Raw genomic sequence first — 16,975 nt, forward strand, 5'->3', positions numbered from 1 at the left:
CAATCTCTATATAAACTCGATACAAGGCATCAGACTACTCTTCCAACAGGGAAAGAGGGAATGGGTTAAGACATTTGGTACTCGAAAATACCCACTAGGCAAAATAGGTAAAATAAATACTATAGTTAATTCTTTCATAATAAATTGCTGCCTTACCTTGGATTCCAAAAACAGTTTCCCTTAAGTTATCACGAAAGAGGTCAATCTAGATATTTACTATATTATGTGTTGGAAAGTAACACACATAGACAAAGTAATATTTCTTATGAAAACTAGCATTTAAGAAATGAGAAAATAATTCCTTTACAACTATTGTAATTAAGACCAGTCACATGTACCTTTCAAAGGAAATACGAGCCTAAACATCATGTATGATGACCCCTGATAATAGGTCTGAGGATAAAACAATGGTAATTTGTAAGAAAGACTATTTTGTTTATTTATAAAACAATGTTTTATCCTGCTCTATGAAAATTATTCCCCTAGTATTATTTGGAAAAGATCAGAGTGCAAAGGTAGAAAGGCAGAGGATTTGGAATAAAAAAGACCTGTTTTTGTCCAATTCTGCTACCCACATGATCATGGCATTGACCGTCTCTGGGCCTCAGCTTCCTCAGGACTTCTTACATTTTATAAACATGACCTCATAGGGTTGTTATACAGATTAAATAATATAATATATATGTACAAACACTCTATATTCTATAATTGTTATATAAATGTCGCATGTATATAATCATTATTACTTACTTAAAAATGGGCAATGTAAGAAAGGTGTGTGTGTGTTTGTATAATTAATCCAAGACCATTTGGCCATTTCTGCTACTCCCTCTAACTCTCCTAAAGGCTAATTAATTAATTACACAGCCTAATTATTATGCAAATGAGACTCTAACTGCTGTGAGAACAATTACATGGGAGAGCCAGGTACCTACCATATCTTGAATCCTTCAATTTATTCAAATTGAAGAATTTCTTTCCTGGTTGTGCAGGATCCAAAGGCTCAACTAGATGTGCAAATGGGTTGCTCATGGTTCTTGATGGCCACGTGTCCCTGAAAAAAAACAAAGAGAACGTTTAATATCTACTCGCAAAGCTGGATCTCGTTTACTCTGAGGCATGTTTGCCCTCTTTAACAATAATGGTACATATTCACTCTAAGACATCCTTATCTTTTCAAAGTAGGAGGAGGGCAGGACATACTTGACTACCAGAACAACATCTTAGCAAATAAAATGGGCTTCTGTGAAGCTACTGTGAAATCTAGCATTCACCTCTCAAGAGAGCGTAAAATCCCAAACTTCTTTTGTCTTATGTTCACAACTTTCCAACCCTCTTCCACTGATAAGATACCCTGTGTCTCATGGTAAATCCTGACTACATGAACAGACTTCTGAGCTGGACTCCTGTCTTGCTTGCTGGGAGGTAAAAGGTCTATAGCAGACAACATGCAGCTGTATAAAACTTGAACTTTGGAAGTGGGAGCTCGGAAGGAGCTATCTTCTGTTGTAACAGTCTCTGCAGCATTTGAAATCAATGTGTTAGTATGAAGTCTTCCTGATTCACTTTTGCATATGGTGGCAATCTCCGTTACTGCAGTGGGGCATAAAGGCCCAAACTCTCCAGATACGTTTGGAGGAGACCCTCTACCCCCATCTTCGGGCAGGACTTACATATCTTTGTATAAATTATAAGCCGTGAACAAGGGAGGACACCGTTCCTGGCCTCCACCACACAGATAAACAGCAATTTCAAATAACTGTACAACTCAGAGCAAAACACACTGGGGTAGGAATTGGAAGACTTGCTTTCCAGTCCTACTCCCTGGGCAAAAATCCTTCAACCAATCCATTCCCCAACAGTCTTAATTTTGAGATAAGAATAGTAATGTTTCCAGGGCGCCTGGCTGGCTTGGTCAGTGGAGTGTGTGGCTCTTGATCTCGGAGTTGTGGGTTCAAGCCCCGTGTTGGGTGTAGAGATTACTTAAAAAGAAAATCCCCCCCCCAAAAAAAACCTATAGTAACATTTCCCCAATTAACCCAGGGGTTTTATGAATACTTGAATATTCAACATATTTTGGGGATGACTGATATGGAACGATCAACGTATTACTGTAAAATGAAAAGACATGTGCGGGCATAGACTTGGGGAGATATTGCGGGTTCCAGTCCAGACCACCGCGATATGGCATGTATCGCAATGAAGTGAGTTCACTGAGGTTTTTGGTTTCGCAGTGCATATAAAAGTTATGTCGACACTATACTGTAATCTATCAAGTGTTCCACAGTATTATGTCTAAAAAAATAATGTACGGATTTTAATTAAAAAAACCTTTATTGTGAAAAAACGCTAACCATCATCTGAGCTTTCGGCGAGTCATCATCTCTGACCATAGGTCGCCATACTAAATGCAATAATGAATAAGCTGGATATATTATGAACATTATCACAACGTGACAGAGACATGACGTGAACAAATGCTGTTGGGAAAATGGTGCCAAGAGACTTGCTCAATGCAGGGTTGCCACAAACCTTCAATCTGTCAAAACAGCGCTGTTTGCAAAGCACAATAAAATGAGGTCTGCCTGTACAGGAAGTGACTGTTTGGGGGGATGAAAAGTGACAAGTGGTTCCTGTCTCCACAGACAAGCCTCTGTCTTCATTAAAACACAAAAGGGACTGGCTGCTGCGACAGGGGCCGAGACGTCCAGACTGGGAGTAAGACTCGGTTTCCACTGTACATCGTTTCACATCGTGTGCCTTTTTACCCATGTGCACAGACCAGTCTTTGAAAACTAGTTACATGTTTTAGAGAAACAGCTACTGTGCATGCATGTAGTAAGTCCACTGGGAGGTGATTCTGGGGAGAGGTGCTGGCCCGCGGTGCTGGAGGCCAGAGGACAAGCCAGACGCCTGTCACGTGCACCAGAGAAGCAGGGGAGAGGGTCTTTCTGCCAGAGCCTGTGCTGGGAATTGCTTCTTTCTTCTCGTTCCCCGTGGAGAAAGATCATCCAATTTTTCAAGCAAGTCAGGCAGTCTGGATTTCTACATGAACTCTCTTGATTTAGAAATGGTAATTAAAGGTTTCCAAACGACTGTGTGGGTTTGCAGTGACGGCCAAACCGAACACGCCTGTGGGCGCTGCGCGACCCGTGGGCCGACCTCTGCGGGCAGGGGTTTAGGACTGGAGGTCGGCAGGGTCACCAGACGGAGAAAACTCGGGTAGGGAACTCCGGGAAGGGAGGAGGCGAGAGGTAACGTGCGCGGGCCTCCGGAGGGGGCCGTGGCAACGGAGAAGCGGCGGGCGGAAAGAGGAGGCAAAGGCTGGCGAGGGTGGCTGCTGAGTCACGGAAGCGCCCCCTTGAGCGGAGAGCGCGCTCAATGCCACACAGATAGAGAGACCCGTTACTCATCGCCACTAAATGAGGAGCCAGTCAGGAGGGAAAAAAGCCCTAGATACACGCTGTTTCATAAGGAATGTGTTTGCCTGTCTGCAGAAGTTTACGAATCTGGGGGCTCAGAAAACAGGACGAATAATTCCACTGACCGGAATTCTGAAGGTGTAAACTGAAAAGGGCAATCACCCTATTCTCCCTCTGACTGGTTACCGATGCTGCTGCCCCTCGACTTTACCGCCCCAAACAGCAGCAACTGCAAAACTGCTCTTTCGCTTGCCCAGAACACGGATCAAGAGAAGAGGCTGTGGGACACGTGTGAATCTCTGCAGCCCCAGCAAGCGGTGGGAGACCCTTGCAGGACCGGGCAGGGTGGGTCATTCCCATCTTCAAAAAGCCTCGAGGCTCTGAGTCACCCCTCTCTCTGTGTCAAACCCTAAAGGGGCTAGGTGCGTCCAGTTTGCCAAAATGCTGTGGCAAACCCAATGGCGAAGTTGTACCCATACTGGCCACGAAGCAGTGAGGACGACCTGCGTCCACTGACTTCCCGGAGCTTGCGAATGCCCCTGGCGGAACTTCGGAAGCCTCACTCCACCCCGGCCGCCCCAGCACCCGACAGAGCCGGCCGCAGGACAGACACAGTGACCCGTAGGGCTTTTATGGAAAAGGGCTTGTGTAAAGTGCTCTACTGTCTGCTTCCCTTTTTCCTTAGAAACTAGATAATTGCCTAATTTCACTATATTAACGAACCACATTCTACTTGCAGAAGCTAAAAGAGAAAGGATTATCAGTCCCTAGTTACTTAGTACTAGCACATAAGTACCTGGGTACCGGTGCTTAAACACCCAGGGCTTTACACCATCTTCTCTAATTTGGGCGACATCTCTGTAAGTGAAAGCATATCATTATTTCCATTTTACGGCTGAGGAAACTGCAGCTCAGAGAGATGGAAGAATTTGCCTAAGGACATACATCTGGTAAGAGGCAGGGCTAGGTTTTAAATCCTGGCTCTTTCCAGCTCCCCCGGTGCAGCAACTCCTGTTCTAAAGGTCGTGCTGCATGGAGCTCACGAACCAGCCCCACAGCTGGAAAAAAAAAAGCAAGAGGCTCATGGGGCTGAGAAATCCTCCTCCTGGAACTCAGCTTTGAATCCTGGAGCTGCCCTTCCTTCTTCCAGAGTCACCAGCACGTCGGTCTGAGCTCGGCATCGTCGCATGTCCTTCTCTCTTCAGTGAGCCACAGGTCAGTGGAAAAGCATTAGCAGCTGTGTTTGGCGACCAAAACCTGGTTTTGCTTCCAAGCTGGGAAACAGTCCTTTCACACCATCTGGAGGGCTCTGGAAATCCCTCGGTTTCACTCATGCTATCACTCCTGTCTTAAATTGCTTTATAGGGGCTCCCCGTGCTTCAGCGATCCCAAGAGAAAGTCCAAACAACCATGTTCCCAGGAGGGCGGGAGGGAGAGAGCTTTGGCTTGGGAACCGTCCAGACCCAAAGTAGAATCCAGGCGTCATAAACGCCTCCTAGGTCTGCCTTCCCCTGGCCCGAATCGTACCCATTCTTCAAACCTCAGGTAGTCCTGCAAATCCTGCAGACTTCAAAACCACCTTGCTCTGGGTTTCGTCTAGAAACCCCGCCAGCTGGCCAAGGAGCCCTCCCTACTTCCCACACCCACATAGCGCGCACACCCCATTGTTTCAACTCCTTTCTTTTCTTATCCCCCATCCTGCCTTCCCTCTGCTTTGTTCCTGCCTTTTTTTTGTTTTGTTTTACCTAATCCCCATTCAATACTTATAAAAGGGAGGCATGAACAGAGTCATTGTGGATTTTTTGGGAGAGGGTGGAGTGTTATCCTAGTTTTTTTTTCTTTTTGGGGGGAAGGGTCAGTGTGAATGGAAATATGCGTGGGTGCTACATTTTCTGTTCCACAACATAAGATAGGATTGAATGGAGGCAAGGGGGGGGGGAGAGGAAAAGGAAAAGAGAAAAGAAATTAAAAGAAGAAAAAGAAGGTAAGAAGGGGAAATGATATATTTTTTTAAGATTTTATTTATTTATTTGACAAAGAGAAAGACAGAGAGAGAGGGAACACAAGCAGGGGGAGTGGGAGAGGAAGAACCAGGCTTCCAGCGGAGCAGAGAGACGGATGTGGGGCTCGATCCCAGAACCCTGGGATCACGCCCTGAGCCGAAGGCAGACTCTTAAGGACTGAGCCACCCAGGTGCCCCGGAAATGATATCTTTTAAGCAGTGATGTTGGAGCTCATTCGGAGCTTGTCCCTCATGAACCCTTGTGTTCAGAAAGGTAGGACGGCTGAACACTCACCCCCGGCCTGTGAACCAAGTAGGACACGTAATCAGTTCTTATACAAAAGGAATTTAAAAAGAGACACTTGCACTGTATTTGAAACCCTTCCCTACCCCTAGCTCACACTCTTTAAAATCAGGAGAATTATTTGGTTGAGAAACAGTGTCTTTTGAAGCTATCCCATCCTGAAATACCAGCTGGGTGACTTGTCCCATGTCATGATGCCCTCAGGTCCATCTTGTGCACGGATGCAAGGAAGAGTGGGAGTGGGGAAAGAGTGTTGAACACCAGATTTTTAAAGTAAATTACTAAAAATATTAAACATTAGGCACAGGCAAACAGACCTGAGGCATTAACAACCAACCATGCTGTCAGTAAAAAAGGTACAGGGAGTTCAGAGCTGCGGTTCTTCCCCAACCACCGTCTTGCTGCCAACTAACCTTTGGTCTCAATTCTGGACACCTGCAAGTGACTTGGAGAGGCGCCATCATTTGTGCTTATGCGGCATGGCATTGACCCGTCCCCCATGCCCTCGGGACACCTTGTCCTAGGTGCTATGGGGGTGATGAGACAGAATCAGAGAATGTTGAGCCTTCTGGAGAGAACCTTAGAGATGCCAGAGCATTTTCCTGACCAGGAAACAGAGGCCCCCAGAAAGCGAGGTCACTGGGTTTATGAGTGGGTAGACCTAGGAAGAAAATGCAGCTGATTTTCTCTCCAGTGAAATGCAAATTTCTGGCAGGGAAAAAGAATGCTTAAAATCCTTCAAAAGTAAAGTTGAAAAAAGTACCAGTTAGGCACTTTCACATATTACATATCACAATGTGCTTCTGGTGCTTTTGTGAGCTAGTTCTCTAATCATTGACTGAGCCTTCCATGTGGTTCAAAATTCCAGAGAACTAACTGACAGCTACACTTTGGGAAAGAAATTTAGCGCTAAGTTTTTAACAGTCTGCCCTGTGACTGAGTTTATCCCGAGAGGCAGAGGACAAATAAATTTTACTGATATAAATATCGAACACACAATTCCTTACTCAGATTCAACATAAGAAATGTGAGCAAAGACTCACATTAATATAAGTGGAATAGAAAAAGTTGCAGAATAATATATATACTAGAATCTAACAAGTTAAAAACTTTAAGACTGTTAGTATATATTCATTTATACACACACATACCATCATATATATAAATGAATACAAAAAGAAAGATCTAGAATAAAGTTAACATTGATTATCCCTAGATAGAAGAAAGAATACATGGTGTAAAGGGCAGGGTGGGGTGGGGTGGGGAGGACTTTAAACCTCTGAAGAGAATCCAAGTTCTGTTTTCCATAAGCATGCTTTCCTTTGTCACTTTTTAAAAAGCTGGGGCAGTCATTTTCATTTTTCACATAAATACCTATAGAGGATATTTCATACAGGAAAAAACAGTGTCTCTATAAAATGAAAACTTGACATCTTGGAAAGTATCTTTCTAAAGGAAGATAGAATAGTTCCTAAAGTCCCTGGAACCACAGTACACAGTTCTTTCTTTAATAATGTCTGATAAGGATTTATTTAAAAGTAGATATGTGACCACTAGTCTTTAGAGAAACCCATTCTACTCGCCAAACTATGTCCTTCGTCACCCACTGATGCAGTGCAATGGTTCTGAAGAGAATCTGTGAATGGTTCATATGTAACTGTAGACGGACCGGTTGCATACTTCATACAGGTCAAACGTTATCAATCCAAGAGGGACCCCTTCCTACTTCCCACCCCCCCCAGGCCCCTCTTCACTACCCCCCCCAACAATCCCAGCAGGAGACCAAACCTGCTGCAGAACGGCTGAAGTTATCAAAAGTATTACACTAAGGGGGCGCCTGGGTGGCACAGCGGTTAAGCATCTGCCTTCGGCTCAGGGCGTGATCCCGACGTTGGGGGATCAAGCCCCATATCAGGCTCCTCTGCTATGAGCCTGCTTCTTCCTCTCCCACTCCTCCTGCTTGTGTTCCCTCTCTCGCTGGCTGTCTCTATCTCTGTCAACTAAATAAATAAAATCTTAAAAAAAAAAAGTATTATACTAAGAAACAGATGATCATTGCAGAAATATTAGAAAGTGCAGATAAACAAAGAGAAGAAAATAAAAGTCACCATTGGAGTTTGGAGTTTCACCTAACATGACTTTTAAATGTATTTGGATTTCTTTAAAAAATGCATTAGACCTCACATTGTTTTGTAAATTGCTTTTTTCCACTCAGCGATACATCTTGATCAGGCCACCATGTGATATCTTATATCACTTTAAACTGCACTATAAAAATCTATCATTCAGATCTACGACGCTTTACTTAAATCTCTTCTTATTAAAATACTTTGTTTGGCTTCAACCTTTGTACACTCTTCTTTGAGTAGGTCCTCAATTCATTTCCTCAGTATAAATTCCTAGCTTTTGGTTCCTAGAAGTAGGACAGCTGGGAGAAAGGATCTGCACGTCTCCATTCTGTCAACCCCGCCGCGTGGCCTGGGAAAGGCTGTGCCCATTCATGACCCTTTTCTGACGCAGGGAATGCAAGCGCCTCAAGCAGGCAACGTAATTCTTGTTTACTTTCTGCCAAACTGAGAGATTAAAAAGCTAATCTTGGGCATTTCTTTAATTGCTAGTGAAGGTGGATACTTTTCCATCTGTCTTGTCGCCATGTGAATTTCCTCTTTTGTGAACTGTCTGTCTGCTGGACAGGCCAAACCGAGATGGCCTCTGATGACCGAATGTTCTCATCTCTGAGGGGGGCTTGACTGAACTATTAATGTGGCTAAGACTTGGCTCTGTAACCCTGGAGAGGCCAGACAGCGTGAAGGGAGCCCGAAACTCTGATGGGGCCCTAAAATCTGCAGGCAGTTCGTCTGCATGCTGACATGCATCACGAACCCGGTTGGTTACGGCAAGGGAAGCGGCCCCGTTAGCTTCAATCATGGGCAAAATCCCCCTTTGGATCAGCGAGCTTTGCTATCTGTCACTCAGACTGAACTTTCAAGCCCAGACAGCAATCTCGCAGATGGGTTTTGATGCGGGAAACAAAGGCAGAAGAAAAATTATTAAATTTCCTTACTATCTCCAGCCCATTGACAAGTCTTCGAAACAGGCAGAGTGACATTCTTCAAGGGACTCAGCTCCCTTGATGTTGACACTTTGCTAAGGGTAAAAGGCAATCTTATCTTAGCCCAGCCCCCAGGATCCTGCAAGTCTACTTTAACATATAAAATTCCTTTGGGAACTTCCTTTATCTCTACCCCCCTCCCCCCAGATACATGGTTGAAATCATCCTCCAGGCATATGACCCACTGATATACATCTGAAAGGTCTCATGACTGAGTTTTTGCTAAACGATATTAAATGACCTTTCCCAACAATAGATAAGCCCCCTCAGGATGCTGGAAACCTTGTTTCCAAAATACCTGGGAGGCTTACACTATCCCTAACCTCCTCCCAACTTGAAAGTATATAATCGCCACTCCTCATGGCCCTAGTGCAGCTCTTTCTGCCCACAGGTCCTGGCCCTGTGCTTTAATAGAACCACATTTTCTGGATGTCAGCTTTGAACCCTAATATCTTTCCCACATCAGGTTTTGTGTGGGAGACTGAGGACGGTCTGGGCCGCACACTACTAAACCATCACTCTTGCTAGAAGAACAGAATGCCACACCATGATGCTTGTTTGGCACAGACAGATTTGGAGAAATGCATGGAAATTTGACCGACTTCAGCTAAATGCCAGTGATCAGATACAGTAGGATTCATCTCTTCGAGTCACTTTCCAGACTTTTGAGTATATAAATCCAAGATTTAGCTGCTTCTATTATCGGAGTTGAATCCTCTTAGGTTATCTTATGATAGAGAAAGAAGCACAGATATGAATGGGCCCCCGCAACCAACCACAGGATTCCCATGCACCAGTAGGAAGGAGCAGAGAAGAGTAATGAAGAGCAGCAGAGCTCCTACCAGTGGTGGGCTGTGGAGGATAGAGGTTTTGTTTATTTTGGGGAGGGGTGGGGAGTGCACATATCAGTTTCCAGGAGAGCTTGTATAGTTTGAAAGAGTTTGCAGGTGATGAGTTGAGAACAGTCTCAAGTGCAAACCATACATCCTCTGAACTGTTTATTTATTTAGGATGTCTAAAGACACATAAGAGTGGATTTTTAAAATCTATGCAAACAACAGGAAGAGGTTTCTTTTCTATTTCATGTGGTTTACCCATCCTTCTTCTCACATTTTCCTAAATATACCCATCCTGAATTTTCATGCCTTCCAACTCTAAAGTTAATGTCACTGCGTCTCTGGAGTTCATGTCAGTTCACTATAAGGATTAGCTATGCTTCATTTCTTTTCTATTTAAAGAGAAACTAATTGGTCCCACTTCCCAAACTGACTGTTGTGTATCTAAACATCATGCTACTTATAAACAACTTTTTGTCAAAAGTGAGATTCCAAGGATGTCTATGTAAGCAGAAATAAGACTGAGGTCAGAACCATTCAGGCCGGCAAATCACCATGGCTTGTCAACTGGATTTTTTCCACAAAGTGGAGAACTAGAAAGATTAGTTCTTTGCTTCATTTGATGCTGCAGCTGGAAAACTGGAATAACTAAATAGCTCTGGATTCTCCCAGAGACCAGGTCACCTCTTTGATCCTGGTAGCTATTCATAGAAGAAATTAAACACACACACAGAGTAATCTCCTAAATGGGACACTTGTAACTGAAGAATTTTGAATGAAAAGTCCTAGGAACAATTGTCTATTTGGGGACAGAATAAAAAACGAAAAAGAGTAGTGCAGAGGGAGGGCCTTGCAGAAAGGAATGGCTTTATAACAATATAACCAAATCCATTAACACATCTTTCTTGAGCACTAATTATATGCAAGGTGCGCTCCACACCGTGAACATGAATAAGACTCTGCCTTCTGTATGAGAAAGTTTTGCCATTACACAATGACTTGTCTTATTTTTGCTAAATTTTTAAATTATCAGTCTATTTTCCCTTATTCTTCTGTCTCATCGTGGACAAGTGACCAGAAGGCTCCACATATATTCCTAGATTTTTAAAAAGAGCTGGTAGCAGTTTTGAAATGATTGAGCTCCATTCTGAATGAGCCATATAACCTTTCTGTGCCTCAGTTTCCCAATTTGTAACGTAAGTGTAGTCGATGATCCTAAAAAGTCCCTTCTAAGTAAAAAAGTTCTATTTAAATACATTCATGTATTCAACACATATTTATGTTAACCATCTAATATGTGCCAGGAACTGTTTTAGGCACTGGGGACATACCCAGGAACAAAAGTAACAAAGTCCCTGCCCTTGTGGTGCTTCCATGAGGAGGGAGAGAAGTAGGGGAGGGAGAAAGACTACACAACTAAGTACGTATACAAACAGAATGTCAGAGGGTGACCAGCTCTGTGGATAAGCAGGATGAGGCAGTAAGGAGTGTTGGGCTTCAAAGGATCTAGGAGATCAAAGGAGGTCTCACTGATACAGAGCCACTTGAGCAGAGCCTTGAAGGAAGTGAGGGGACAAGCTACCAACAATCTGGAGGAGGGGGAAGATCATGTGCAAAGGCCCTGAGGTGGGTCTGAGGAAGGCAAGGCCAGAGTAGAGTGAGTGAGGGCAGAAAAGGAAGAGACAAGGTGGGGAGGCAGCAGAACTGGCCACTGTAGGAACTGTGACTAAAGACAAACTACAAAGCACTGTCCTAGCTTTACACATGGTTTAAATTGTAGATTCCCAACATCAGAATTTGTTAAAGTTTGATACGAAATTAAGCCATAACTTGAAAATACTAGATGGCATTTAAAAAGTAGCAACTTTCTGAAATCTAACCCTTCTGTTTCCTTGAACTTCATTATTAAGTAACACTGGAAATTTTTAACGATATGCCATAAAAATGATCATGACTCACTTGGCAGACATATACAGCCACTGCCAAAGGCAACAGTCAGGATCTGGGGACACGGGCGATGGCCACTGCACTGTCTGATCGAACAGCCCCTGTCTCATCAAGACTCCCAGGTCTAGGCTTGCTGGCTAAGACAGCACAACATCATATCTGATTCCCAAAGGAGAAAGGCTTCCCCGACACATCCTTTAAGCTCATTTTAAATTAACTGCAGTAGCACAAATGCAAAAGAACAGAAATAGTTTTAATTTTTCATATCACTGTGGGCTAATACAAGCAGTTTCACGAAAAGTCTTGTGAACTTCAGAATTTGTAATTCCAGAGATGCACTGAGAAGAGAAAGTCATCGTGGGGTCATAAAACATTTGGCAAGAAAGGAAAGGAAGAAGCAGGGCAGGCCCCCACCCCTCCCAGGCGTCCTGACCCAGGCCTCTGCTCCTGACCTCATCCTCTCCTCATTAAGGTCAGTGCTCAGCCCCTTCTCGGAATGTGGGTCTCCTACCCTGTAGCAACCCACAGGGATCAGTGGGGCTTCAAAAGTGACACCTGCAGACACCCCAAAAATGACATTTGCAGAACCACGTCCTATTGCATCTAACTTCTGAGGGTGGGCGGAGTGGGGTAGGGCCGACAGCCGCGCTTTTAAAAGCATTACGGAGCAGGCCTAGTTGACAGCCATTCCTTAAGAAAGCTGCCTGATTTCCTCAAGCTTCTGAACTAATTCTGTAGATGCTTGGTAATGAACTTTCCTAACTCAAATTTTACGAAACAGAAACAGTGTCACTGCAAAAGGCAGGATGTCAGGCTGTCAGGGTCTCATCGGGGCGGCACGTGTTTCCATGAATGCACCCAGTTTCTGAGGTCATCTACCCCCACCCACCTCAGAATGGCCTGGACTCGAGAAGGATGACTCAAGCTAGGAGAGTTCCCAGAAGCTTGAGGTATAAACCCGTTATTTGCTGATGTTCCAGAAGAAAGGTGACTGCTGGGAGGACCCGATACTCCTCTGTTTTCAGTCCATCACGTTCTCCCCCCATTGGCAGAACAGCCATGTGGTCGGGAGCTGGAATTATGAAGCTAGCCTGCAGGCTTGTTGAGACAGGGAGCTGGAGTTCAAAAGCAAGTGCACCAGACTCTAGAGCCCGCTGGTTAAGCAGCTCTGCCCTCGTTCCGTCAGTGCCCCACACAGCCACATGGCATCAGCACGCAACTGCCACTTCACTGCATCACAGATGTGACAAGTAATCAAACAGGCAACACCATCCACAAGCCTCCCAGAACTACACCGAGGGAGGGAGTCACTGAAAGAATATTCTGAAGAATATTCTGGGCAGAGAAAACAGGACTTGTGAAGACATGGAAGTGTGACCCTGTGGGAGTCATAGAGCAGTCCCAGTGGATGAAGTACAGGGTGCGAGGGGGTGGAGCTGAGAAGAGCGAAAGGGAAGGGCAGGGTCCACGTCTTGAGGGGCCTCACAAAAAGGCTCAGATTTATCCTGAAGACAGGAGGCACCATTAAAGGATTCTGGGCTCGACTCCCGAAGACCTGATTTGATTTTCCGAGATCACTCGGGAGTCCCAGGGACTGCCTCAGGGGAAGGATGCTGACTGGTGTTGGCGAGGCAGGTTACAGTGCTGTTACAGTCACCAAGTCAGAAAATGAGGTCAGAGGCAACAGATCCCAGCGAGAGTTAAGACAGCTGAGTAGACTGAGGATGAGAGATGAAGATGAGGTCTCGGAGAGCTCCCACATGCCTCGTGTGGGCAAACTGACAGAGCCAATGACCGAGATATAGGTTTTAGCTACGGCGACTTAGGGATGAAGACATCCAGGAGGCAGCTGTCTATGTGGGTCTGGAGCTCAGGAGCTCTAGGTGGGGACAAAAGTTCAGAAGAACGGCAGCAAGGTGTAGGCATTAGGCCACGAGTGCTGCATCAATCCGTAAGCCCTGCATCTGGGGACCTGGGCTGGGCACCTGGGGGGGTGCCAGGCACCTCAGCCACGTTGTCTAATGCGGTCCGTTAGCGACCCTGTGAGAAAGGCATCACCACCCCATTTTACCAGTAGGAAGACTGAGCAGCAGAGGGGTTAAGTAGCCTGCCAAGGCCTTGCGGCTGGTAAGTGGCCAAGCTTGGCGTCCAGCCAGGCCCGGTGATGCCGGGGCTGACTCTTGCACCATCGTGCCTCAAGTAGGCGGCGCAAGTGATCGAACTTATGGTCACGCCTCATACAAAAACCCAAATTAACCAAGTGGATTTAAAAAGTGAAATCTCATATGAAAACAATCTTTAGACTCTAAGGTATGTGTGTATGTCAAGACTAGTAGGTCAACCTCTATTTCCCCTAAAATATCCTTGATTTTGGCAAAATTGGTATGATAGGTCACTTTGAAAGGATGAGTTGATGTCAGTAATACAGACAATGCCAGCATTTAAAATGCAATTGATGGGGCGCCTGGGTGGCTCAGTTGCTTAAAGCATCCATCCGACCCTTGTTTGCAGCTCAGGTCTCGATCTCAGGGTCGTGGGTTCAAGCCCCACATTGGGTTCCACGCTGGGTGTGGAGCCTACTTAAAACAAAACAACAAAAAAAAACGCAACTGACTCCTTCACTGAGCAAATAAAGCTTTTATGAAACATACCACCCTTAAAACCAATCCTGAGGCGGTCTTCTGACAGCATTACTACGGAATTGTATTTTATGTATGCCTCTCCTCGAATAGCTCTTGCATATAACAGACCGTCAGCCATGACTTACTCACCTCCCCTCTTCTCAACCAAAAATTCAAACCTGGTGATCATGTAGGAAGATACTCTTAGACTGACACACCTTCCTCACGAACTACACTATAGTGTATACTTTGCTTTGTCATTTTACAATAGTGGTCATGAAAGGACGATGAGGATAAGGAATAACTTAAGTCCTCCAGACACATCTCTTTGAGCAGCCCAGGCAAGTCACACTATCACGACGGGCTTGCCCAGAGTTCTCCTTAAGTCAAGAACAGGCAATGAGAGAGAACCACACCAGCACTTCCGCACAGGAGCCTTGCTAATACATCAGAAGGTGTAAGCGTTCATCGTTCTTATAACAAAAGACTGAGGTGGAATGTGAGGAATCTAGAAACAATTGGTTCAGAAAGTATGAGATCACTTTGGTGGTTCTATGGCATTACGGGATACAGAACTTACCTCAACAACCTGGTCTGTCTCCCAAAGACATTTAATATTGAAAAAGAGAGTTGCCTATCTTTGCACATTTGCCTCATCGAATCCCAAAGCCCTCTGGTTTCCAATCCTTGCTTAAAACCAGATGCCACCATGTTTTGCCTTAGGCAAGATTCACTCCATCTCCCTAAACCTAATTTGCTTCTTTGCAGATTTAAGGTAACAATACCTGCCCTGCACTGCTCTGCCCAGCTCCCGGGACTTCTGGGATAATTAAACACGGGACTAGGGAAAGCAAAGTGTACACGGGGAACTCAATACCTGTGAGCCACCATTATTCATGAGATTGGTTTTAAATTACTTCATGGGGCATGTGGGTCCGACATGGAGCCTATTTCTTTTACTGAAGATTTAAATCTACATTTTAAACCACAATGGATATTCTAAAATAGAGTTAGAGTCACTCTTACCTAACTGAGGTAAAAAAGCATTCTAAAAGCAGAGAAGAGCTCCAGGTTCCGGGTATGTATGTGAAAAAGTGACAACAAACCATAAAGAAAAATTATTTTCCTCAAAAAAGGTTGCCTTTCTATATTGGATAAAACTGAAAATTCTTTTCATCACAATTCTTTAAAGTGTTTTAAAATCCTTGCAGGTGAGGGGCGCCTGGGTGGCGCAGTCGTTAAGCGTGTCTGCTTTTGGCTCAGGGCGAGATCCTGGCGTTCTGGGATCGAGCCCCACATCGGGCTCCTCCACTATGAGCCTGCTTCTTCCTCTCCCACTCCCCCTGCTTGTGTTCCCTCTCTCACTGTCTGTCTCTATCCCTGTCGAATAAATAAATAAAATCTTAAAAAAAAAAAAAATCCTTGCAGGTGAGATAAAATGTTCTCTCTCCTAGGCTATATCTGAACATTTTCCTTTTAATGTGATGCGTTTCTGTTGTGATCGAAAATTTTCTTCAATGAACTTAATCAAGTCAAATTAATTTAGCGTGTATTTCTGAGCATCTTTCCTGCATTAAGTACTGCTAAGTGCCAGCAGAGAGCGGGCGTTCAGGAAAATACTCCTTGTTTCATAAGAACAGTACAATCTAACAAGGAGACTAAGATAAGCACACAAATAACTATAATATGCTAAGGGTCATAACGAAGGTCCCAGGAAAGAGACAGCTACAGCCAGGGGACCTGAGAAAGGCTTTATGGAGCATCGGGAGGAAGAATGAGGGCAGACTGATTTAGCCTCGTCGGCAGAGAGAAGAATGAATGCCAAAGCACCGAAGCAGGAAACACGGCAAGGGCTCAAGTTGTTCACTGGGCTGACATTAGAGTAGAATATCACGAATTTTGCTACAGCATCAGTGCATGCTTTTTACTAAAAAGACACAACAAAGAATAAGTTTTTGTTAATTTAGACAGTTGAAAATAAGATGCTAACTCCTGGAAGAGGGAAAAAAAGAAGTGAATTTGGGGAAAGGTATAGATGAACCAAGATTGGCCAAATGTTCATAATTGTTGAGGCTGGGTTTATACTCTCTACTTCTTTGTATATCTGAAATTTTCCATTAAAAATAGCTAAAAAAGGGGCGCCTGGGTGGCACAGCGGTTAAGCGTCTGCCTTCGGCTCAGGGCGTGATCCCGGCGTTATGGGACCGAGCCCCACATCAGGCTCCTCCGCTATGAGCCTGCTTCTTCCTCTCCCACTCCCCCTGCTTGTATTCCCTCTCTCGCTGGCTGTCTCTATCTCTGTCAAATAAATAAATAAAATCTTAAAAAAAAATAGCTAAAAAAGAGGGGTCCCTAGGTGGCTGAGTCGGTTAAGTGTCTGACTTGAGTCCTGAGTTCGAGCCCCACACTGGACTCCACACGCTGGGCATGGAGCCTACTTAAAAAAAAAAAAAGAAAGAAACGAAGGCCATTTATTCTAGGAAAACAGTCAGCTGATAGCTTCTCAGGTAATGGCGCTGATCCTATGAACTTTCTAACCTCTGGGTCACCTGGAGGGAGAGGGAAGGGCTGAGGTTGGAGCCAACTCCACAGGAAGTGGACAAGTACAATGTGACGGAGGTCTGTCAGCGGCCCATTTTTGGTTCCCCAAGCCTCTTGCTCCATCCTTGTTTCTCCACTTCCCGCTGGGAGAAAGGGAGTAAGCAGGTGTCTGCTATGAGCCAAGTCAGCA

General features: G+C 44.8%; 1 protein-coding gene across 1 annotated transcript in view; it reads right to left on the reverse strand.

Annotated features, from left to right (window-relative positions):
- Positions 1–16,975, reverse strand: part of ACO1 (aconitase 1) — a 54,018-nt gene that overhangs the window by 31,865 nt on the left and 5,178 nt on the right. Inside the window, exon 2 of the mRNA XM_045780306.2 lies at positions 936–1,054. Within this exon, the coding sequence (XP_045636262.1) occupies positions 936–1,032 (97 nt within the window). The 5' untranslated portion in view covers positions 1,033–1,054. The remainder of the gene's footprint in view (positions 1–935; positions 1,055–16,975) is intronic.

Source organism: Ursus americanus, chromosome 18 (assembly GCF_024610735.1).
Source record: "Ursus americanus isolate L20-20 chromosome 18, mUrsAme1.1.p, whole genome shotgun sequence".
Classification (NCBI taxonomy): Eukaryota; Metazoa; Chordata; class Mammalia; order Carnivora; family Ursidae; genus Ursus; species Ursus americanus.